The sequence below is a fragment of the Notechis scutatus genome, chromosome 11, assembly GCF_049901735.1.
Source record: "Notechis scutatus isolate UNSWTSFEM ecotype Mainland chromosome 11, rNotScu1.2, whole genome shotgun sequence".
Lineage (NCBI taxonomy): Eukaryota > Metazoa > Chordata > Lepidosauria > Squamata > Elapidae > Notechis > Notechis scutatus.
In genome coordinates this window covers 19,370,319-19,390,688 of record NC_142019.1, presented here as the reverse complement: position 1 = coordinate 19,390,688, position 20,370 = coordinate 19,370,319, and the positions used below count along the sequence as shown (strand labels likewise).

The 20,370-nt window shown below is 52.8% G+C and overlaps 2 protein-coding genes across 2 annotated transcripts in view; both read left to right on the top strand.

Annotated features, from left to right (window-relative positions):
• The window catches only part of RASGRF1 (Ras protein specific guanine nucleotide releasing factor 1), a 41,773-nt gene extending 34,675 nt beyond the window's left edge, over positions 1-7,098 (top strand). The window contains exons 20-27 of the mRNA XM_026684687.2: positions 277-337; positions 1,159-1,262; positions 1,594-1,678; positions 3,123-3,320; positions 4,507-4,586; positions 5,512-5,629; positions 5,801-5,869; positions 5,951-7,098. Of these exons, the coding sequence (XP_026540472.1) occupies positions 277-337; positions 1,159-1,262; positions 1,594-1,678; positions 3,123-3,320; positions 4,507-4,586; positions 5,512-5,629; positions 5,801-5,869; positions 5,951-6,043 (808 nt within the window). The 3' untranslated portion in view covers positions 6,044-7,098. The remainder of the gene's footprint in view (positions 1-276; positions 338-1,158; positions 1,263-1,593; positions 1,679-3,122; positions 3,321-4,506; positions 4,587-5,511; positions 5,630-5,800; positions 5,870-5,950) is intronic.
• Positions 7,099-15,155: 8,057 nt separating this feature from the next.
• On the top strand, positions 15,156-20,369 carry CTSH (cathepsin H). Its single transcript, XM_026684689.2, has 12 exons — positions 15,156-15,312; positions 15,510-15,541; positions 15,795-15,903; positions 16,005-16,075; positions 16,755-16,859; positions 17,024-17,110; positions 18,100-18,155; positions 18,273-18,354; positions 18,455-18,523; positions 18,738-18,844; positions 19,892-20,017; positions 20,204-20,369. The coding sequence occupies exons 1-12, from the start codon at positions 15,216-15,218 to the stop codon at positions 20,277-20,279; spliced, it is 1,017 nt and encodes a 338-aa protein (XP_026540474.2). The 5' UTR covers positions 15,156-15,215; the 3' UTR covers positions 20,280-20,369.
• The last annotated feature ends 1 nt before the right edge of the window (position 20,370 follows it).

Sequence of the window (20,370 nt, the reverse complement as noted above, 5' to 3'; positions counted from 1 at the left end):
GTCTGGTTGCCCCAAATGCTGCCCTTCTTTGGGCCGTTGGCTCAGGGCAAGTGTCTGGTCTCGCGGCCTGACTTTCCGATGGAAGGGAGAGGGTGTTTGGGGCGGCTTTGCCTTCCTTTGGTGTGAGGGGAAGAGACCCCCGTGATCCCTGTCCCTGGGGCTCCGTATGGAGAAGCCCTCGGCTTCCACACAGGCCTCCCCGGAATCAGCGGAAGCCTCCCGTTTTTGTCCCTGGAAACTCACGGCTGCGCTTCTCCCTTTCTACCTGCCTGCCAGGACCCTGACCCAGGAGGACCCCGGAGACAACCAGATCACCCTGGAAGAGATTCTGCAAATGGTAACGTCTTCTGGGGTCCCTAAGTGGGGTCACAAAGAAGCCTGCGTTGGCTTGGTTTGTCGCCTAAACTAGGAGCCCGTCGCATTTCGGAGCCAACGCTGGGCTTGATAGGCCACAATGCGAGCCCAGTATAACCATCACAGTGCAATTGTGAAGATTGGCATAAAGTTGAGGCGTTATGGACTGTTGGGGGGGGGAGGTTGTTGTCTTCTAGCCACCTCAAAAGGGAAGGTGGGAAGGTGAAGCCAGAAGGTCAGCCACTGAAGCCTTGGTGTGGCCTGAGCCCCACTGAGGCCCCAAGAGCCGTTTCAGAAGTCTGATGAAGATCTCCACGATCTTCCCTCCTTGGAGGCCTTTGGGTTGCACCAAACTGTGACCTCTTGAGCCTCCTCAGCTTGAGGCTGCTTCTTGGTAGCAACCATGGAAGCAGGTCAGAAATTTGGGTCTCAGCCATCAGGGAGGGGATCAGGGGGCAGGTCAGATGGGCTCTTGTAGTGGAAAGTTCTCCTGGCCACAGCATGCACTTCACCTCTTGATCCACTCCCCCCCTATGTGCCCCCCCCACTAAATATTTGGTGCTGCTTCCTTCATATATGGTCTGGGGGGTGCAGAAGTGCAGTTGGAGCTGCTGCCTGTGGACTGGAGTGTCCTACCCTTTGGGGTTCCTGGCCTGGGCGTGACCCCCTTCCCTCCCCAAGAACAGGGAGAGGCTGAGTCTGTCAGGATCCGGCTCACTCTGGCCAGCCTCTCTGAGCAGGTTCTTTGGCTTCACCTTCACCTGGGGACCCCCATCCAAGCAGTCCCTTCTCCTCTCGTTCCAGGCTGTGGGGGTCAAGGCAGAACCCTTCGAAAATCACTCGGCTTTAGAAATAGCTGAGCAGCTCACCTTACTGGATCACCTGGTCTTCAAGACGATACCCTATGAGTGAGTACCGAGCTCTTTGACGCGCATTTGGGAGTGCAGCCAAGATGGAAGACGCAACGTTGCATTCAATGATGGTGGTGGGCTGTGTGTCCTCTGGGTGTTTTTGCAAGTAGAGGTCCGAACAAAGATGAAGATGAATGTGTCGTAGACCTCTGTCACCCCCATCACAATTCATGGGGGATTGTGGGAATAAGTCTGCCTCCCCACCACTTGCAAAGACCTTACGAGGAGACCCCCATTTCCTCCAGAACTTCCTGTGCAGGACAAGGTGGGCCAGGCAGGGAGAAATTCCGGAGAGGGCCCAGATCATCCCGAGACCTCTTGTTTTCAGGGAATTCTTTGGACAAGGGTGGATGAAGGTGGAAAAGAACGAGCGAACACCCTACATCCTGATGAACACAAAGCACTTCAATGACGTGAGTGCCGCTGCTGTGGATCCAAGTTTGGTGGGGCTTTGCGGGGGCAGCTCAGAATTCAGACTTTGCCCATTTGCAGAACCTGCAGTAACTTTGCAGGGACTCTTCTTCCTCTCGCTTGTCCAGATCCACCTTATCCTAAGGGTCCCCCGCTCCCATTGTAGCATGCATCCTGCACCCCTTAGCCAACTCATTAGAGCAAAGCCTTTGTCTATTTCCTTTGGTTGGCTGGTTGGGTTGTCTGTCAGGTCCTGACTGTTGTTGAGGTCCCTGTAGGGTCCTGGCCAGGGCTGGGGCAGGCCAGGAACCCTGAAAGACCCGTCCAAGTTCACTGCTGACCCAGGGGAAGCTTTGCGTGCCACTCTTTGCTGGAGCCCTTGGAGGACCAGGGCAGGCCTCTTCTCAGGGCCCCACCCTCCTGTCTCCTGGGCGTTTCATGGAGTGGCGTTCTGGGATTTGCAACGTCATCAAGAATAACAATATTGAGCTGCCATTTCTAAAAGAAAGAAAGAAAACTCAGACGTTGAAATTTTAATTTCATTTTGGTGTATGTGAAGTCTTGTAAGCCCCTTTTGTATAAGGCAAAGCGCCCTCAAAGGCAAGTTGAACATAGTTTACATAAACCCTACCGGATTGCAAGTTCAGGAAATGTTGCTCATAGACTCTTCGTATGCCAACACCCCACCTCCACCTGGAAAAACCAGCCTGCCCCCACAGATGTGCTCCCCTCCAAGGCCGCTGCCCCCCGTGAGTCAGAAGCTGCCTTTGCCCGTGTGGATTTGGGGGGGGGCAAAAGTGCCTTCATCCCTCATTCGGATTTTAGTCCCCAAAGTCTTCCCTTTTTGTCCAGGATAGGTGGGCAAAAGAGGATTTTCAAAGATCTTTCTTCATTCATGTGAGAAGCACCTACAACTTATGGACATATAACATTCAACACTATTTCAAATAAGTTTAAAATAAGACCATAGAAATATAGTAAAAAGTATATAAATAAATTGGATGAAATCTAGATGCCATCCGCCCCGTCTTGGGCCACGTCGACAGCACTTTCCCTCGTCAGCATGACACCTTCCTCTGCCTGCCTGGAAGGGTCTCGCCTCTGCAGCAGCCCTTGTGGGGTGAAGCCAGGCACAGGCTCTTCTCGAGGGAAGCCCCACCTCCTTAGATTGTCCCTTGGCCTTCCCACCCCGGTGCATACCCTCTTCAGCAATCTCCATGCAGGGCAGGTGGCAGGCAGTTGCAGGGTTGTGCCCGGAACTGGCGCTTTCCTTCTGCTGCGGGCAGAGAAGACGAGGGGCAGCCTTGCCCACCAGTGCGTGTTTGAGCGTCCCTCTGCCTGGTCTCCCCCTCTCTCTTTGGAGGCGAGGGGCTTTTCTTATCATTTGGGGCTGCACCCTTCTGGGGGCTGTAATGTCCACCCTCCGCTCCCTGACAACCCCTGCAGATCAGCAACCTGATCGCCTCCGAGATCCTCCGCAGTGAGGACATGGCTGCCCGGGTGAGCACAGTCGAGAAGTGGGTGGCTGTGGCCGACATTTGCCGCTGCCTGCACAACTACAACGCTGTTCTGGAGATCACCTCGGCCTTCAACCGCAGTGCCATCTTTCGCCTGAAGAAGACTTGGATGAAGGTGTCAAAGCCGGTGAGGAGCCCACTGCCAAGGCTGCGCAATCAGGATGGGGGGCCTTGGGGAGGGGATTGCGCCACGGGGGCCCTCCTGTACACACCTCGTTCTCCTGCTTTTCTGGGAAGGGGATCCTAATCTTGTGTGTTTGCAAACTTCAGGAAGCCTAGCTGGCTGGTTTTTGAGCCCCTTTGCAGCTTTGGGTTATGGTGTCCTTCTGGAAAGAGCAGTGCCGTCTGCCCCACTGGACAGGTTTTCAAGGGTGATGTTTACCAGCCAGGGTGTCTCTGTGACTTCAAAATTGTGGTCCCAAAGAGGGAGGTTGCAAGCAGGAAGCCGTCGTGTACACGGGGGTGGCTTTACTCCTTCAGCCACCCAGAAAATATGCCAAGATCCATCTTCCTCAGCCTCCATTGAATTGCCTTGTCCCTGAGAGTGGTAAAGCCCCCATTGCCCACACCAACAGCGTCTGTGTGGCTCAACGGCTTCTGAAGCTCTTGCCACTTCCACCCTTTCGGCTGGTGCAGAGTGTCTAGCGGTCCTTTTGTGGTGCTGATTCTTACAAGGCCCACTGGCTTCATTCGGGGCCCGTGAGTCTTTCCCCATTTCTCCGTTGCCCCATCTGGGCTATCCTCCCCCCCCCACTTCCAGGACTGGCCACGAGAGCTCCCACCCCCAGCAGAGTTCACCGGTCACCTGGCCGTTCCGCTTTTTCTTCCCCTGACCACAACGATGCGAAGAGCAATCAGAGCCTCTGGGAGCACTTAACTCCTGGGGCAAAGCCTCTTCTTGCCAAGCTGCTTCAGGCTCCTCGTAGTGCCAGGAGAAGCCCCCGCCGGCAGGGCCCTTAGCAGCTCTCTGCCCCCAAAGGAGGGGACTCTTTCTTTCACCCCTAATGAACCTGTTGGCCATTGCATTCCCCTCCCCTCCCCCCGCCACTTTAATCCTTCTTCTTCCTGGACTTATTGTTTGATTGTGGCTCCTTGGTGCTCTCTCTGAGGTGGGTTGCTTGCTTGCAGGCGTTTCATCACCTGACTAGGTAACCTCATCAGTGCCCATCATGTTGTTTGATCATCAGGCTCTGCAAGGCCGCCATGGGCTCAAAGGCGTTTCCATCTCACCGTTCTGACTCCCCCTTGGAAAGGCCCTTTGGCCCAGGCCCCCTTCCCCCCTTGGCTCCTCTAACTCTTCCCTTTCTCCCCAGACCAAAGCGGTGATTGATAAGCTGCAACGGCTGGTGTCTTCGGAAGGACGGTTTAAAAACTTGAGGGAGGCTCTGAAGAAGTAAGTTGCCCCTGCTGCTCACGCGTGTGGATCGGAGGGGCGGGAGGCTCTTGCCCAGCCTGGGCAGCTGGTGCCTGGCAGAAGTACCAGGCAGACTCCTGGCAGGCCAAGAGGGCCCAGCCCTGCCCACGTAGAGGCTGCCATGGCAAGAGCCGGGCACGTGGCCAGCAGGAGGCTGAGGGCTGGCAGGTAGGGGAGCTCCGCCTGCCCCACCAGCTGCCCCACCCAGCACCCTTGGCAGGGAGGGGGCGGTTGGGGGGCTGCCAGGCCTTGGGATGCCTCTGACCGAGCAGGGTCCCGTCTCGCTGCAGCTGCTGCTGAGGCAGAACAGGCCACCCTGGGTGGTCCAGCTCCATCCCAAACAGCAGAGAGAGGGAAGAGAGGTGTGTGTGTGGGGGGGCTTTCTCCTAGCTTTGGGTGGCAGCCCCGTTAACTGCTCGTTTGCCTCATTCCTAGAGGGGGTTGCAGGGAGACTGACCTTGTTTGGCAAAAGCTTGTAAAATCTGGCTGAGGGTTTTAAGCGACAGCGTTTCAGAGTTTCCCACTTCAAAAGATGGGGGAGTCCTAGCATGCCTTTAGCTTTTGTGGGGCAGATGCCCAGGGGTGTGGGGGCCCTCATCCCTGTGCTGGAAGGTAGCAGCAGCAGTGAGTGACATCCGGCTGGGGATTCCAGAACTCCTAAAGGTTATTTCAGTCTTGGTGACTCAAGCAAAAGTCTGCAGACAAGCAAATGCTGGGACTTGGCTTGCAGCTTAGATGTGGCCAAAAGAACCAGGACAATGTAAGGCAAATACCTCCTCCTGCGGCCAAGTCTCCTGACCCAGAGAGCATGTGGAAGCATAGGGACCAAACAGGCTGCTTGTCTTTGGGAAGCAGCCCTGTTGCCTTTGTCCCGCCAACTGAGCTTCTCTTTTCTGCCCCTCAGTTGTGACCCGCCTTGTGTCCCTTACCTGGGCATGTACCTCACGGACCTGGCATTCATTGAAGAGGGCACCCCCAACTACACGGAGGATGGCCTGGTGAACTTCTCCAAAATGAGGATGGTGAGCTCCCTGGCAGGGGCACCGAACTGCCCTCCCCCGAGCAACTGCCTGCCTGACTTTGCCATAACACCCCCAGCGTGGTGCTCCCCCGTCCCGTCCCTTCTCCCTGGGCCCACCGCCTGCTCTTTGGCAGCCTTTCGGCACAGGCACCTCCTTCCTCTCTCCCTGCAGATCTCCCACATCATCCGAGAGATCCGGCAGTTTCAGCAGACGGCCTACAAGATCGAGCATCAGGCCAAGGTAGGATCCTCGGGGAGGGTCCTCTGGGAGAGACCCTCTTGGCCTCGGCCTCTTCTGCCCCTGCCCTTCTCTCTCTTCCAGGTCACTCAGTACCTCCTAGACCAGTCGTTTGTGATGGACGAAGAGGGTCTCTACGATGCCTCTCTGAAGATAGAGCCGAAGCTCCCCACCTAAGAACAGAGCGGCTGCACCCACCGGCTGCCTCTCCTCTCGGTCTCTTCCTCCCACGGCCTTTCCTCCCTGCCCCCACCCAATGCTTGCACTGTCCACAGGCAGGCTTGGCTCTGATCAAGCCTATTTTCTTCTTCGTTGACTCTTGGGAGCAACTGGACTGGAGGATTCCGGACTGGGGCACCGAGTTGCCCCACTTGCCCTGGAGCCCCAATTTTCCTGGCTTCTATACGCTGCCCTCAGGCTCCCGTAGTGTGGAAAACTCGGCCTCCAACTGAGCTACTTTGGACGTTCTTTGGCTTTTCCAGAGAAGCTTTGATGGCTTCCATTTTGCCAGGATTGTTGTGTTCTCTTCGGAGCCCATGCCCAAGGCAGGCAGGGAGGCCGGCACAGCAGAAGGCACCCATGGTTGGGTTTCCTGGTTCACACCTCCCATCCGTATTTGGGGGCACAGGGCTCCTCCAGAGTTCCTGGAGCCGGTTGGCTTGTGCAAGGAGAGCTCGGGACACCCCCATGGGACTCTGGGCCTCATATGGCAGGCCTGGGGGGCGAGGGTTAAAGGCCATTTGGACTTCCTGCCTTAGGCCCTGAAAGGGGGAGGCCCTCTGTTCCTTTGAGCAATTCTACTGCAACCCCCCCACTTTGGCGCTTCTGTCTGTATGCTTCATTGTAGACATAGTGACATGTCTTAGTAACATGATGTACAATTAGAGGGGGAAATGGCCAGGTGTTTTTATTACATATACTGTAATCCTGTCTAACCACTTGCTAGCAGGAATATAGTAATGTAGTGCTTATTCTGTGAATATTATCATGTATTTTTTACAGTGTACAGTGTATAAACCCAAGTGAATTTTTGACTAGCAGGCATGCTCTATGGGAACTGACTTCAGAAACCTTTTGCTGTAAGCAATACCCTCTGGTATGAGAATTGTCTTTCAAGACCTGAAATATTTCAACCTGCAGCTTATTTGGAAAAGAAAATTTCCATTTTTTTTGTAAAAATATATGTTTCCTGATTACCTCTTGCTAATAAATTTATTCTATCTCAGGGTGAACCATGGCTTTGGACATGTGTGCAGACCAACCCGCAGGCTAGAGAGGCAAGTTTTAAAAGGAAAAAGGAGAAGAAGGTGGGTGGGAAGGGGGGGGAGTTTGTGCCTATCCAGCACAGCCCATTTCAGTTGGGAGCCTGGAGGAGGAGAGTTCCAGATTGCCATCTGGATGTGAAGCGCTGGCAGAGCCACAGAAGAGCAAACACAGCCCCAGTTTTCAGAAAGGGGGATGCTCATCTCTTTCTGGGAAACTCCAGGTACTTCGATTAAGACCTACTCCGGCCTGGTTGTGGGGCCACAGGAGCCTCACCGTGTTTTCAAGTGCAGCCTCCACTTCCAACCCACTCCCAGTCACAGCGATTCCTCCAAATGGAACTTCCTTGACTCCCAGGGCAAACTGGCAGCTGACCCACCAACATGGTAGCCTATTGAGCAGCTCTTCTCACAACGGAGAGAAAAACATTCCAACGTTGGATCAGAAATTGGATCAGAAATCCCCTATTTTGCAGCCATGCCACTCCAAAGCCCTCTCAAACCAGGTTCAGTTAAGGATGGAAATATGGGTAGAATCTATCAATCAGATTAGAGCTGGAAGGGACCTTGGGGTCTTCTCGTGCCCACTCCCCACTCCAACAGGAGACTCGATACCATTTCACACAAGGCTTCTTCAAAGTCTCCAGTGATGCACCAGTGATGTGTTTTGGAAAATAAATTGACCCCCTCTCTTTGTGGCACCCTCTCAAATACGGGAATACTTCTATCATGTCCCTCCTAGTCCTTCTAGCCGAATCCAAATCCTGCAACCGTTCTTCAGATATTTAGTCTCCAAGCCTTTAATTATCTTCATTGCTCTTCTTTGCACTTTTTCCAAAGTCCCAACATCTTTTTTGTAATGTGGTGACCAAAACTGGATGCAGTATTCCAGGTGTGGTCTTACTAAGGCTTTATAAAGCGGTACTAATACTTCACGTGATTTTGATTCAATGCCTATTTATGCAAACAAGGATTGTATTAGCTTTTTTGACTGCTGCCACACACTGCTGACTCATGTTTAAGTGATCATTACCTTCACAGCCTCCATTTGTTTGCAGGTGATGACTGGAACTAAGCCCCTGGTTGTCCCTCAAAAGTTTTAAAAACTCTTTCCAGAGATTATTCCCCGTGGACCACTGTGCAGCTTGTAGATATGTTGCATGAACAGTTTAGCCAGGAAGCATGCGGTTTCTGTTCAATATCCAGGCCTGAATAGCACCAAATTATTGGAAGGGGTCCAAACAATCCATTTAATCCAGGATTCTCCGAAGCTGCTGTGTAATTACCTTCTTTGCCACCTTCCCTAAAAAGAGGAGGTTGGATTGAGGACACAAATGGTCTAATATGGTAGGGTCTAGTAATGGCTTCTTGAGAAGGTGGACCAAGGCCTTTTAAGAGGCAGAGACCAACACCCTCCCTCAAGGATGAATTCACCACAGCCAGAACCTCCTGGACAGCCTAGGCTAGCTGGGAAGGGCATGCATCTAAACAACAGGTGTTCAGGCTCACAGTTCCAAAGACCCCACCCATTTCCTCAGGTCCAACAGGAACAAGGCAGGACTGCATCCCAGGAGCCTCCAAGCATCTGGCATCCAGCTGAAAGCAAATCTGAGTGATTTTATCTGACAAATATATACTCCTGTTCCAGGCAGTGACCAACCCCCCTGTAGGACCATGCAGCAGATTCTCAGGAATAAACCCCAATTCCAAGCTTCCAGGTGAGGACCTATGGCGAGTTAGACATCCTGTGAGTGGCTTTGTGAGCAGTGACAGCACAAGGTGAATTTAGGTTCTGGCTAACAAAAATATCTCAAGATGAGAAATTGGGGGTTAGCTCACTTGTAGTCTGGATAGCTGCTCCTAGTAAGAAGGCCACAGAAGTTTCTTGTGATCGATCATAAACTGAGCATTGTGTATGGTGAAGGTACATCTATGTGACATTAACTGCTGTGCAGCCTTTATTTACATGTGTCCGGCTAAAAACTAACTTTCTTAAACATATTTGGCTATAATTAATTTACAACATGAGAGATATTCTGAACAGCGTGGAAGAATAAAGGTTCTTGGTGAATTGCCTTCTTTTTGGAATGGTACCTTAGAGGATTTTAATTTAAAAACAAAAAGCTTACAAAATTGTGATTTAATGAAGTTTTAAATGGATAAAGAGAACAATAATTTTAGAAAACAAGATTTTTTTTCAGATGGAACTACCTTTGATAATAATAAAGTTAATTAGACAAATAGACAGAATTTTGCAGGAATGCTGATAATTTATTACTAAGAGAAGTAGATAGTTGGTAGGTTTTGCAAAATAAACAGACAAGGGTGGGGCTGTATCTACAGAGAGTTAAAGAGACTAAAATGTTAAAGACAGATAAAAGCAAAGCAAAGAGGAAGCCTGCCTTTTATTTTTCGCTTGTAATTTACATTCTTTCAATTTGAATCTTTCAACCACAAGAAAAGTGCAAGAATAGCAGAAGGAATGAGAGATTCATTACCACAAACTACAGATGTGGATGTTTCAGCAGATGTATTGCAGAAAAAGTTTGAGGAAGTTGGCAAGAAGATGAGTACAAGAGTTGTCAATAGTTTGGGAGAAGGATTTGCAGGAATAAAAAAAAGAATATGAAAGAAGTTAAGAAGACTGAAGAATCTATAGGATAATTGGCTGGAGATCTAGCGCAAATTATTAACAAAATGGTAACCTTGAAATGTAAGACAGAAGTTATAAATAGAGAAACAGAGAAAAATTTGGAGATTTTGGAATTAATGGAGCTGTGAGAGAAACATGATGTTTAAAATTTTGAACAGTTTCAGAACAACAGAGAAAATATTCCAAATATCAGAAAAAAGATTGTTAAAACTATGTAAGTTTCTGGATTGGGAGGAAGATGATATTAAAACAAGAGTCTGAGATAAGGTTTCTAACATGAATAATTTGGGAAATTAAGAAATGTTCTTATGCACTTCTCAGGAAGATGTTTTGTAGCATTTCAACACTAGACTGAGGTTGATAAACAAGAGGTAATTGTACTTAAGGCAATTCTAATTAATAATATTATAAGAGAAAATAGTGTTTTTTTTCTGGCAGAAACCCTTGAACAGAGGAAGGGTCCGTTTAGATGGGTTGTTGGAAGGGGTGATTTCTACTTTTAATTAGAAATTCAGACTGAATTCTGAAATTTGAAGAAGAATTGGAGGAAACATAAATGGAAGTGACAATGACAGAGGAGCCACAATATATTGGGGATGATTCCATGTTGGGCATTACAAGTATTGACTTTTAAAAAATCTTGGCCTAAATATTGATTATAAATAGCAATAGCACATATATACTGCTTCATAATGCTTTCCAGCCCTCTGAGCGGTTTACAGAGATAGCATATTGCCCCCAACAATCTGGGTGCTCATTTTACCAACCTCAGAAGGATGGAAGGCTGAGTCAGTCTTGAGCTGGTCAGGATCAAACTCCTGGCAGTGGGCAGAATCAGCCTGCAGTACTGCATTCTAACCACTGCGCCATCACAGTTCTTTAGTATAAATATAGTATGTATAAAGGTGTTGCAAATGAAAACATGAAGGGACATGTGAAGAAAATATAATTTTGGGGGGATTCAATTTAAAAATTAATATTCGATTGAAGCCAGAACTCTTTTCATTTTGTGCCTATAGTAATCATATTCAAATACATACTTAAATAATCTTCCATACTTTTTTCCCAACTGCTTGTCTAGTGTAGAAAGAAAACATTGGCATGGAGGAATAGTTGGCAAGACTCATTGACCATTAGGTCTCATCTCCTTGCAGTGGACATCACCTGAGAATCTCATCTTCACCAGGGCATGATCTGACCATGTTGGGGAGCCACAGAGACTTCCCCAATTCGAGACTGTATTACCACTGGTCCAAGAGAACTGTCATGCCCCTGTTGGAGTCTGACTCCAAGGGAGAGGAGGAACAGCCAACAGGGTGTGGGAGTGTGGCTCCGGTGGTTGTGGAGGAAACTGGGGAAGGGCACAGGCTGGATGAGCATTCAGAGGAAGACACAGGTCCATTCCCTCTTCATCCTAAGGCACGCAGGGAGGAGCGGATAAGGGAGAAACGTGAATGGCGTCTATGGGGGAGGAAGGGGCCCTGATCCCCTTCATGGTCTGAAGCTGGGAGGACTGTTTAAAAGGACAAACTGTGAATGGCAAAGTTGCTGGAAGCAAAGCATGCATTCTTGTCAGAGCTTATCTGTTTTGGCTTCCTCCCAACTGTGGTTGCTGTGTTATCTGGTAGAAGTCTGCAATTAATCATCCTTGCCTGTAGTAATTCCTTCAGTGTGGTTGTGTTGGGCCCATTTATTTTGAATTAACTTTACTTTGGGTGTGGACTGCATTTACTCCCTCCATAAACTGTTTTCTTTAAGTTTGATATCCAGCAGAGAATAATCCGACATTGGGGCCAAGTTGGAGGCATTAAAGGAACTTTATTCTATATTTGTGACTTGGTTATTTTTGTGTCACTCCCGGGTCATCATAAGAACCACCACCTCATGTGGGGCCCTGATGACCTGAGAAAGGCCCACGGCTGTCATGCTGGCCATGAACACCTGAGCCCTCACTTCCAAGGGCACCTTCCCCGCCAACTCCACTGCCAACCCAGTAATGGTAGGAAGGTTGTGACACAACTGGGAGGCTGGTGCCATGGCAGCAATACCAGCTGACCCCTGTGGCCCAACTCTAATGAACAGGGTCTGGCAACTGGCGGAGGAGGGGTCCTGAAAGCCCCAGAGATTTTTGGAGGGCAATTGCCATCTTGGCCCCCTTTAGCTTTTGCCCCGTGGTGAAGATTAAACAGGTGAAAAAGTGCAAAGGAATGTTGGGGAAGATTTAAGGATACAGCTCCCTCTCTTTATAAACTGAGATTCAAACCCAAATTAAGTCTAACGCTATAAATAATAGGACACAGGCCAAATTAATAGGAGCAGGTAAAAGGGGGAACCGATCCATAGACCCCGCGTAGAGCCCATTCCTACCGCCAAGGCCCAACGAGGATCTGCCTGAGGCGCAGCGGGGGGGCCCTTTGGACGGGTCTTTCCAGAGCCGGGAACAACACGACGGCTTTGGGCAGAGGGCCGAAAATGGCTGGAACGAAGGAAAAAAGGGACGGGATTCATTGGGATAAAAGCTTTGGGCTCTGCGTGGCAATGCAGGAACAGCGTGGAGGGAAAGGCAGCCGCTGAGCCTCGAAGGAGCCCCGCGGGAGGCACCGCTTTGGCCTTCATGATCACAGGGACAATTTTAAAAGGGTGGTGTTTTTCCTGGCCTGGCAAAAAAGGCAAAAGTGCGGAGCAGCTGGATCTGAGATGAGGCGCCCTTGTCTTGGTATCCAAGGGGCCTGGTGTGTCCCAAAGCATTCCTGGGAAACTGTCAGATGTGATTTAAATCTTTGAAACTAGATTATATTAATAAAATACTTAAGCCCAATGGAATTCTACACAAAGAGATCAACTAGATCTACAGGATCTCATATTAGATACCATATATGGGACCCAACTTGTATCATATAGTAGTGTATAAACTCATCCATGGATAAGCTGACCCTTGAATTTTTAACCAAAATATCATGAAAAATGTACTACCTGCAGAAAAGCTGGCCCATTAAGTGTTTGTTACTGTTCATTAATGTTTAAGGACTAATCCAACTCTTATTTTGTTAATGGGTAATCCACAAACTCTTTGTTTTTGTGGGTTTTGGTTTAAAGGTCAGCTTATTTATGGATGGGGTTTATTATGAAGTATATATGGATATACTGATACTTTTTGTTGTTTAAGCATTAGTGCACACGCCCAGGGAAAATCTCATCTGCCGATAAGGCAAACCCTATTTGGGAGATGGACTTTGCATCTAAAATGCAAAGTATATGCAGGGGTGGGCTTCAACCGTTGTTACTACCGGTCACAGCGGGCCTCCTTTTAGAGTTTATAGGTTTTATTGTTAATTCTTTTGACTACATTGTCGGACAGCACAAAAGTTTAATAAACCACTAGTTGTTCTTCTCATATTGTGGAACCAATTGGCTTTCTTCTGCAGCTTTAGCTTGATTTGGGACTTGTGCATGAGCAGCTTGTGATGTGTTTCATAGTTAGCACCTGGCCGGGTCTTTGCTCTTACAGCTGAGCTCTTCTGCTTCCTTTGGGCCAATTTGATTTTTTTTTTTTAAACAAGTTTTATTAATTTTCAAAACACACAAGTCATCATTATCCATTACATATTTGAACCTTTTTCCATTATAAATTTAACAAGTCAGATGAACTATAATTCTGTTTTAAACCATTTCCATATAAACATACAAAAACCTCTTATCCATTTTCTCTTTATTTCTCTTTACTCTTATTCCATTTTATTATTATTATTTCATCTATTTCAATTTGGCCAATTTGATTTTTGTGTTCACCATGTGGTGTCAGCAGGGCTTGCTTGGCATGCAGTGGCATATGTGGTGGAATATCTGGCCGATGGAGCCTCTTTTTAGGTTAACTTCCCCAAGTCATCAAGCCAGATCAATGTCTACCTTTGTTTCTCATCTTGCCTTCTGGTGCTTTGGAAAATAAGTTGACCCCCTCGTCTTAGTGGCAGCCCCATTTGTCCAGAATGGGATAGGTTCTGGGCAGGGGATTGGACTAGAAGATCTCCAAGGTCCCTTCCGTCTATATTCACAAGTACCTTCTAATAAAATTTGTCAAAGAATCAAAATACTTTTGTGTTTTCCCCCCACTCTGAACAGTCTGACAGAAAGCAGCCACCCACCATTTCCCTGATGCTTAATATGGCAATTTGCAGTAGTTTCGTTTCATCTTTCTGTGGGTTGCGCTTCCCCCATGTTCCCGCTTCTTTGTTTCACTGTAATTCCGTCTTTGCAGTTTTCAGATCTTTTCCTCTATGGCATCATCAGCACCTAATCACCCCAAAGGCTTTCATTGAGCCATGTTGTAAACACCGTTAGCACCCTGAAAAACCCTCAGGGCTTCCTCGGCATCTGGAGGGCCACATGACCCGAGGAGCCATCAGCCAAGCGCCCTCAGCTGTTTTATATTTTCCATCCCATTTCCTTGGATCAAGATCCAGGAGTGCCTCCTCCCATGCAATAGGAACCGCCACTTTTGCCACAAAGGGAACTTCTCGTCCTGTCCCCCCCCACCGCATCTGCTTCTATCACTTTTTAAAATTATTCCTTATTTCTTATTGATTTCGCGTATGGCACATGTTAGCCAGGGATCACTGAGGTGGCTGCCTGCCTCTGTGACAGGATTTTTTTAGGGATGCCTGAATGCTGGTAGGCAGTTGGGGAGGCTCCTTCCGGGTCCCTGTGAAGTGCATTCGCTCATGGGAATCAAGGCACTGAGCTCAGCGGTGCACAGCCCAGCGTCTGACCACATGAGCCCCCGCAGCCCCCGCTTCTATCCCTGTGCCCCGGAATGGGCAGCTGGGGTGGCCTTTCAGGCCTTGGGTGACCCTGCGGAGACACAGAGAGGCCTGGCCTTTACCTGAACGTACCTGAGGCCCCTTCGTTGTTCCCCCTCCCCCTTTCCGACAGGAAGCCGGGCTCTGACAGGGTCTTTACTCCCCTCGTTCAACGGGGCAAGTGGGTGCTTGGAAACCCCTGGCTTCCCCATCTCAGCCCTTCACCCGAACTCTGCTTCAGTTCAAGGCAGCAGTCCGGCTGCTTTGGGGGACAACCGGAGCCGAGACTCTCCAGCCCGGTGGGCTGTTTCTGAGCTGCGAGGAGGTCGGGAGCCTCCAGGCCGGATCCGGCGGTTTCCCACCCGGGCCTGCAGCACTCCAGCCTCCGCGGGGTCTTTGGGGGCGACGCGCAGGCCGGCTTCCCGCGGGGCATCCCTCGTGGGACTTCCGCTCGCCGGCCAGGAGCCCCTCGGGGCCCGCGGGAGAGCAGCCTCCGAGGCACAGGAAGGGGCGGAGGCAGCGGCCGGGCCTCCCCGCGCCTCGGCTGTGCAAGTAGCCGCCCAGCCCCTCCGCCCTTCAGAAGAGCGCCGCTCCAGCGCCCAGCCCGACGCCCGACGCCCGCCCGTCCCGCGCCCAGGATGGCCCCGCCGGCGCTGCCGCTCTTGGCCCTCTGCTCCGGGCTGGCCCTCGCCCTCTGCGCCGCCAGCAGCAGCGGCGGCGGCGGCTCCGCCACAGGTACGCGCCGGCGGGAGCAGTTGACCCGCTCGGCCCCTCCGGCAGGGCAGGGGAGGCGGGGAGGCCCCGCGGAGGGAGAAGGGCGGCCCGACGCCTGCCCCACACCCGACCGTCCGGCGGGCACCGCGGCTTCCCTGCAGGGGCGGCGGTGGGACGCACGCCCGGCCCGCTCCCCACCTGCGCTTTTCCTCCCGCAGGCGAGCAGCTGTTCAAGGCGTGGGCCTCGCAGGTAAGCAGCCTCTGGCCAGGAGCCCCGGCGGGGCCGGCCGCCTCCCCGCGCAGCAGGCCCGGAGAGGCGCCCTTCGCCCCCGTCACGCGCGGCCTCGGCGAGCCTGGGCAGAGGCCGGGAGGGCCGGCCGGGCAGGGCCCCTCCGCCTTCCCAGCCGGGCCAGGAGCGGGAGCGGGAGCGGGGGAATTCCAGGCTGGAGGCGGCGCGTCCCGGCAACCCCCGCCTCGCTTTCGCTTTCTCTTGGGCGCTGCAGCACCGGCGGGAGTACCGCTCCGAGGAGGAGTTCCGGCACCGGCTCAGCATCTTCCTCGACCACAAGCAGAAGATCGACAAGCACAATGCGGGCAACTCCAGTTTCCGAAGTAGGGGCGCTGCCCCCCCCCCCCCGCCCCCTTTTGGCGGCTAAGACAAGCGGTCCGGGGCGGGAGCCCCTCCTGACCGCCTCCCCCGTTTCTCTCCCCAGTGGGCTTGAACCAGTTCTCCGATATGACCTTCGCAGAGTTCAGGAAGAAGTATCTCTGGCACGAACCCCAGGTAAAAAGCCCCCTGGGCGGCTAAGGAGATCAGGAGGGGCACAAACCTCGGCAGGTGTGGCCTTCATCCGATTGCAACCCAGACCCCAATGGGTGGGGGGAGACTCTTGAACTCGGAAACTTTGAAGACATAACACAGGCTTCAACTCCCAGAATTCCCCAGCCGGTATGGTTGGCAGCTGCATTCTGGGACTTGAAGTCCAGGCATCTTAAGGTTGCCAAGGTTAGCATCTCACCGTCCCTGGGATAAGCACCAGTAAACGGGAAAGGGGGGGGGAGGGAGACCCCAACCCACTTGAATGGCAGAGCAAGGAGGGAAGGCTTCTCTCCAGAACCGGAGCACTTGCTGCCTGCCAGCCCCTTAGGATGCCATTCCTGTGCCTTTGCACCAAAAGCTGCCCCAGCCAGCCCTTCTTCACAGCTTCTCTCGGTCAGGTATAGATGTGCCTCACAAAACCCCCAACCCTCGGCTGGCCCACATCAGAGTACGGAGGGCTGCCGCCGTGCGGGAATCTGCCTCCCAATCCTTTATTGGGCCCCACCCATGAGAAGCAGGCTAGCTGTGGTGGCCAGAGATCCATCCGGAGCTTCCGCAGAGTGTGCCCCCCCAATCCATGGCCCGTTCAGGCACGGGGAGGGTGAGATGGGCTGGCCAGTGACTGCTTCCCGCTTGCCTGCAGAACTGCTCTGCTACCATGGGCAACTTCCCCAGGGGCTCTGGGCCCTACCCGAGGGCCATCGACTGGAGGAAGAAAGGAAAGTTTGTCAGCCCTGTGAAAAACCAGGTAATTCGGTCAGCCGTGCACAATCCGTACAGCAAGGGGCCTGGGGCAGACAGCAGGGCTGAAGGGAGGGGCGAGCTTGGGAACTCTGGCCTTCGGGAGCCTTGCCAGGAAGCTGGGTCCCCCCTCATGCCTCTCCTCTCCTCCCGCTCCCCCCTGCCCCCCAGGGCCCGTGTGGCAGCTGCTGGACCTTTTCCACCACCGGCTGCTTGGAGTCTGTCATTGCCATAAGAACAGGGGAGCTACTGAACTTGGTGAGGATGTTCGCTTGCGCTCCATTCCTTGTCAAAGGTTTTGGCGAAGTCTAACTGAGGGCCGTTTGGTGTAGGGCCTCTTCTACTGGATAAAGCCAGTGGGCACAGGGGATTCCCACGGCTGAGACCCACAGCCCCCCGCAAGCATTCCCGGGATCCTTCCAGTCTCACAGGCCTCACTTGCACTTCGCGCTGCCCTCTTGGAGATGCTGCTGCCGACCCATCAGCCCCCCTCAGACAGGAGCAGCTAACGGGGGCCAAACCCCTGGCTGGGAAACGCAGCCTTCTGCTGCCAAGGCTAGAGGGGGGGGTCTTTTGTGCCGTGCATTTGTGGCAGGGAGAGCAAGCAGTCCCGGCTGAGCCCCAACCCAGCAGTTATTTCTTTCTATTCTGCCTTTATTACTTTTACAAGTAATTCAAGGTAGAGAAGGTATCCAACACACCTCCCTCCCCTTATTTTCCCCTCAACCACCGTGTGAGGTTTGGTGGGCTGAGAGTGAGGGACTGGTCCAAAGTAACCTAGCCACCCTTCATGGGTCTGGTGGGACTGGAACTCTGCCTCCCACTTTCTAGCCTGCTGCCTTCACCACTTGACTTCAACAATTGAAGACCCTCTACATCAGTGGAGCTGCCGAGGAGCAAGGTGGACGCAAGCTCTTGGCCCCGAACGTCCACCGTATATGGCGGGCTTTTATCCCGGGCTCCAGTTTGATCAGGGTGGACATGGGACACTCTCTGGCTCCTCTGCCCAGGGTCCTGTGGGCAGCCTTGGCCCCTACAGGGGCAACTTGAGGGCAGGCTTCCTTGGGTGCCGAGCACAGTGGCAGAGAGCTGGGGGGGGGCCTCGTCTGCAAAGACCCCCAGCCTCCAGGAAAGAAACCGGCATTACGCAAGGCAGGGCGGGCTGCTCAACAGATGGGCCTGAAGGAGGCCCTCAGTGTGTGGCTTCCGAGGCTGGCAGCCTTGACTCAACATGTCTCCTCTCCCAGGCGGAGCAGCAGCTGGTTGACTGCGCTCAAAACTTCAACAACTTTGGCTGTAATGGGTAAGAGAGGCCCTCGGGAAGCCCCCCCAAATCATCCCAGTTCCACTCTCACCACCCCGGGCCTCTGGGGTTCCCTGTAACAGATCCACCTGGTGAGGCCGTTCCTTCCCTCCGCAGGGGGCTCCCCAGCCAGGCTTTTGAATATATCCTGTACAACAAGGGACTCATGGATGAAGAAGACTACCCTTATCAGGCCAAGGTATTTGGGGTGGGGGGGAGCTCTGATCCAGGGCAAGCGGGGAGGCAGGTTGCCTCTTCTGCGGAACCACATCTGAAAAGGCTCCTTCGGTTATGTGCAGAACGGCACCTGCAAGTTCCAGCCCCAGAAGGCCGTGGCGTTCATCAAAGACGTGGTCAACATTTCACTGGTGAGCAACTGGCAGAAGCCCTTTGCCCTCTGGGGGAGCCACCCCCACCTCCTGCCCTACCAAGCAGAGGCCCAGGGCATCTTCCTTGACTGCCCTTCTTAAAACGATTAAGAGGCTCCAAAATGGCCTGCAGTCTGGTGGGAAGCCGTGCCCCACTCTTTCTGCACATGCTCAGAGGCCCTTGCCCAGTAATGCTGGGCCTCTTTCTTTCCAGTACGATGAGCAAGGCCTGGAACAAGCAGTGGGCACGTACAACCCAGTGAGCTTTGCCTTTCAAGTGATGGAAGACTTTGTACACTATCAGGAGGGAGTTTACACCAGGTGAGTCCCTGCTGGTGCACCCCGGTTTGCTTCATGCCACGAGGAATGTTGCTCCAGGGCCCCATAGTCAGCCACTCCCCAGCAGGGCTGCCTGAAGCAGCACTCTGGCCACCTCCTGCAAGAATGACCTCCATGCTGGATTGGGAGAGGAGATCAGCTGGAGGATCACTAGAAGCAGGCCCACTGAAAAGGAAGCGCCCACTTCGGGCTTCCCCCTTGCTCCTTAGGCATTGTGCAGCCCTGGATTTTGGTTACTTGCTCAAAGGAGTCGATTACTGGCCACTTCCACCATTACTTTATTCCAGTCCTGTTGCTTCACTTTCTTTGATCAGCCTGTAATTTACCAGCCATATGTAAATGAGCTGATCTTACAAAACTTTAGCTGGAAGAGCCCCGGAGTCCGTGCTCTGCGGAACGCCAAACCTCAGCTGGGAGCACCTCTGACCGTCTGGCTTCTGCTCCCAGTGCTGCAGGAGGCCCCAGTTCCTGTTCCCCAGCACCTCCCACTCAACCAGAATCCGTGGGCCACTATTGCCCTTTGGGACAATAGGAACAAGTCTTGACATCTTCAGATACTTGAAAACTAGATCCCGCCCCCCTCCCATTGCTTCTTTTTCAAAAGCTCCCTATTTAGTGCCATCCTGGCTCACACATTTCGCCCCCAGGCCCTGCTCAACTTGCTCTCCTGTAAACTGTTCCCTAAAAAATGTGGTGCCCCAAACCGGGCATGGCACTGACTTACATTCCTGTGCAGGGGAAAAACTTCCTAGGATCTAGAAATTAAATACCTGGTTGATCTTAAAGCTGCATCACCCTGCTGGCCCACAGTTTGCAATGGGCCGCCACTTAGAGACCCGGTTTCCGTTTCTGCCTTCGCATCGAAGCAAGTGAACGCAGCCAAAGGCCGACCGACCCGCCTCGCTTGTGCTTCGGCTTCTGCCGGGGCTGAAGCGCTTCCTGGAGGGCGGCATCTGGATGGGAGTGCCTCTCGGGGGCCCCGGGGTCCTTGCCCGCTCTCCGACCGCTGCTCCGCCTCTCTCCCCACAGCACGGACTGCCACCAAACCCCGGACCAAGTGAACCACGCCGTCCTGGCCGTGGGCTACGCGGAGGCGGACGGCCTGCCCTTCTGGATCGTGAAAAACTCCTGGGGCCCCGAGTGGGGCATGGACGGGTAATGCGGGGCTCGTTCTCGGGGAGGGTCCGCCCCGGCCCCGGCTCCAGGCGCCTCCCGAAGGGTCTCGTCCCGCGGCTTCCCGGGAGAGTCGGCCGCCCGTCCCCGGGTCAGCGGGCGGGCGCTGGGACAGCAGCGGCCGCTCCGAGGGGCTCCGGCGCATGAGGCTCTTCTTTGCCCCGGCAGGTACTTCAACATCGAGCGCGGGAAGAACATGTGCGGCCTGGCCGACTGCGCCTCCTTCCCGGTCCCGCTGCTCTGAGGCCAGACGGAGCCCGGGCGCCTCGACGGCTCCGGCAGCAGCGCAGGCGCACTTCGCGCTCGGCTTTTAATAAAGGCTTCAAACCCAGAAT

What these genes read in the sequence shown, in the direction of transcription:
- CTSH (XM_026684689.2), top strand. Translation starts at nt 15,216, where the DNA reads ATGGCCCCGCCGGCGCTGCCGCTCTTGGCCCTCTGCTCCGGGCTGGCC. An exon ending in CGGCGGCGGCTCCGCCACAG is followed by an intron (nt 15,313 to 15,509) that starts GTACGCGCCGGC and finishes TTCCTCCCGCAG; the next exon opens with GCGAGCAGCTGTTCAAGGCG. An exon ending in CAGGAGGGAGTTTACACCAG is followed by an intron (nt 18,845 to 19,891) that starts GTGAGTCCCTGC and finishes CTCTCCCCACAG; the next exon opens with CACGGACTGCCACCAAACCC.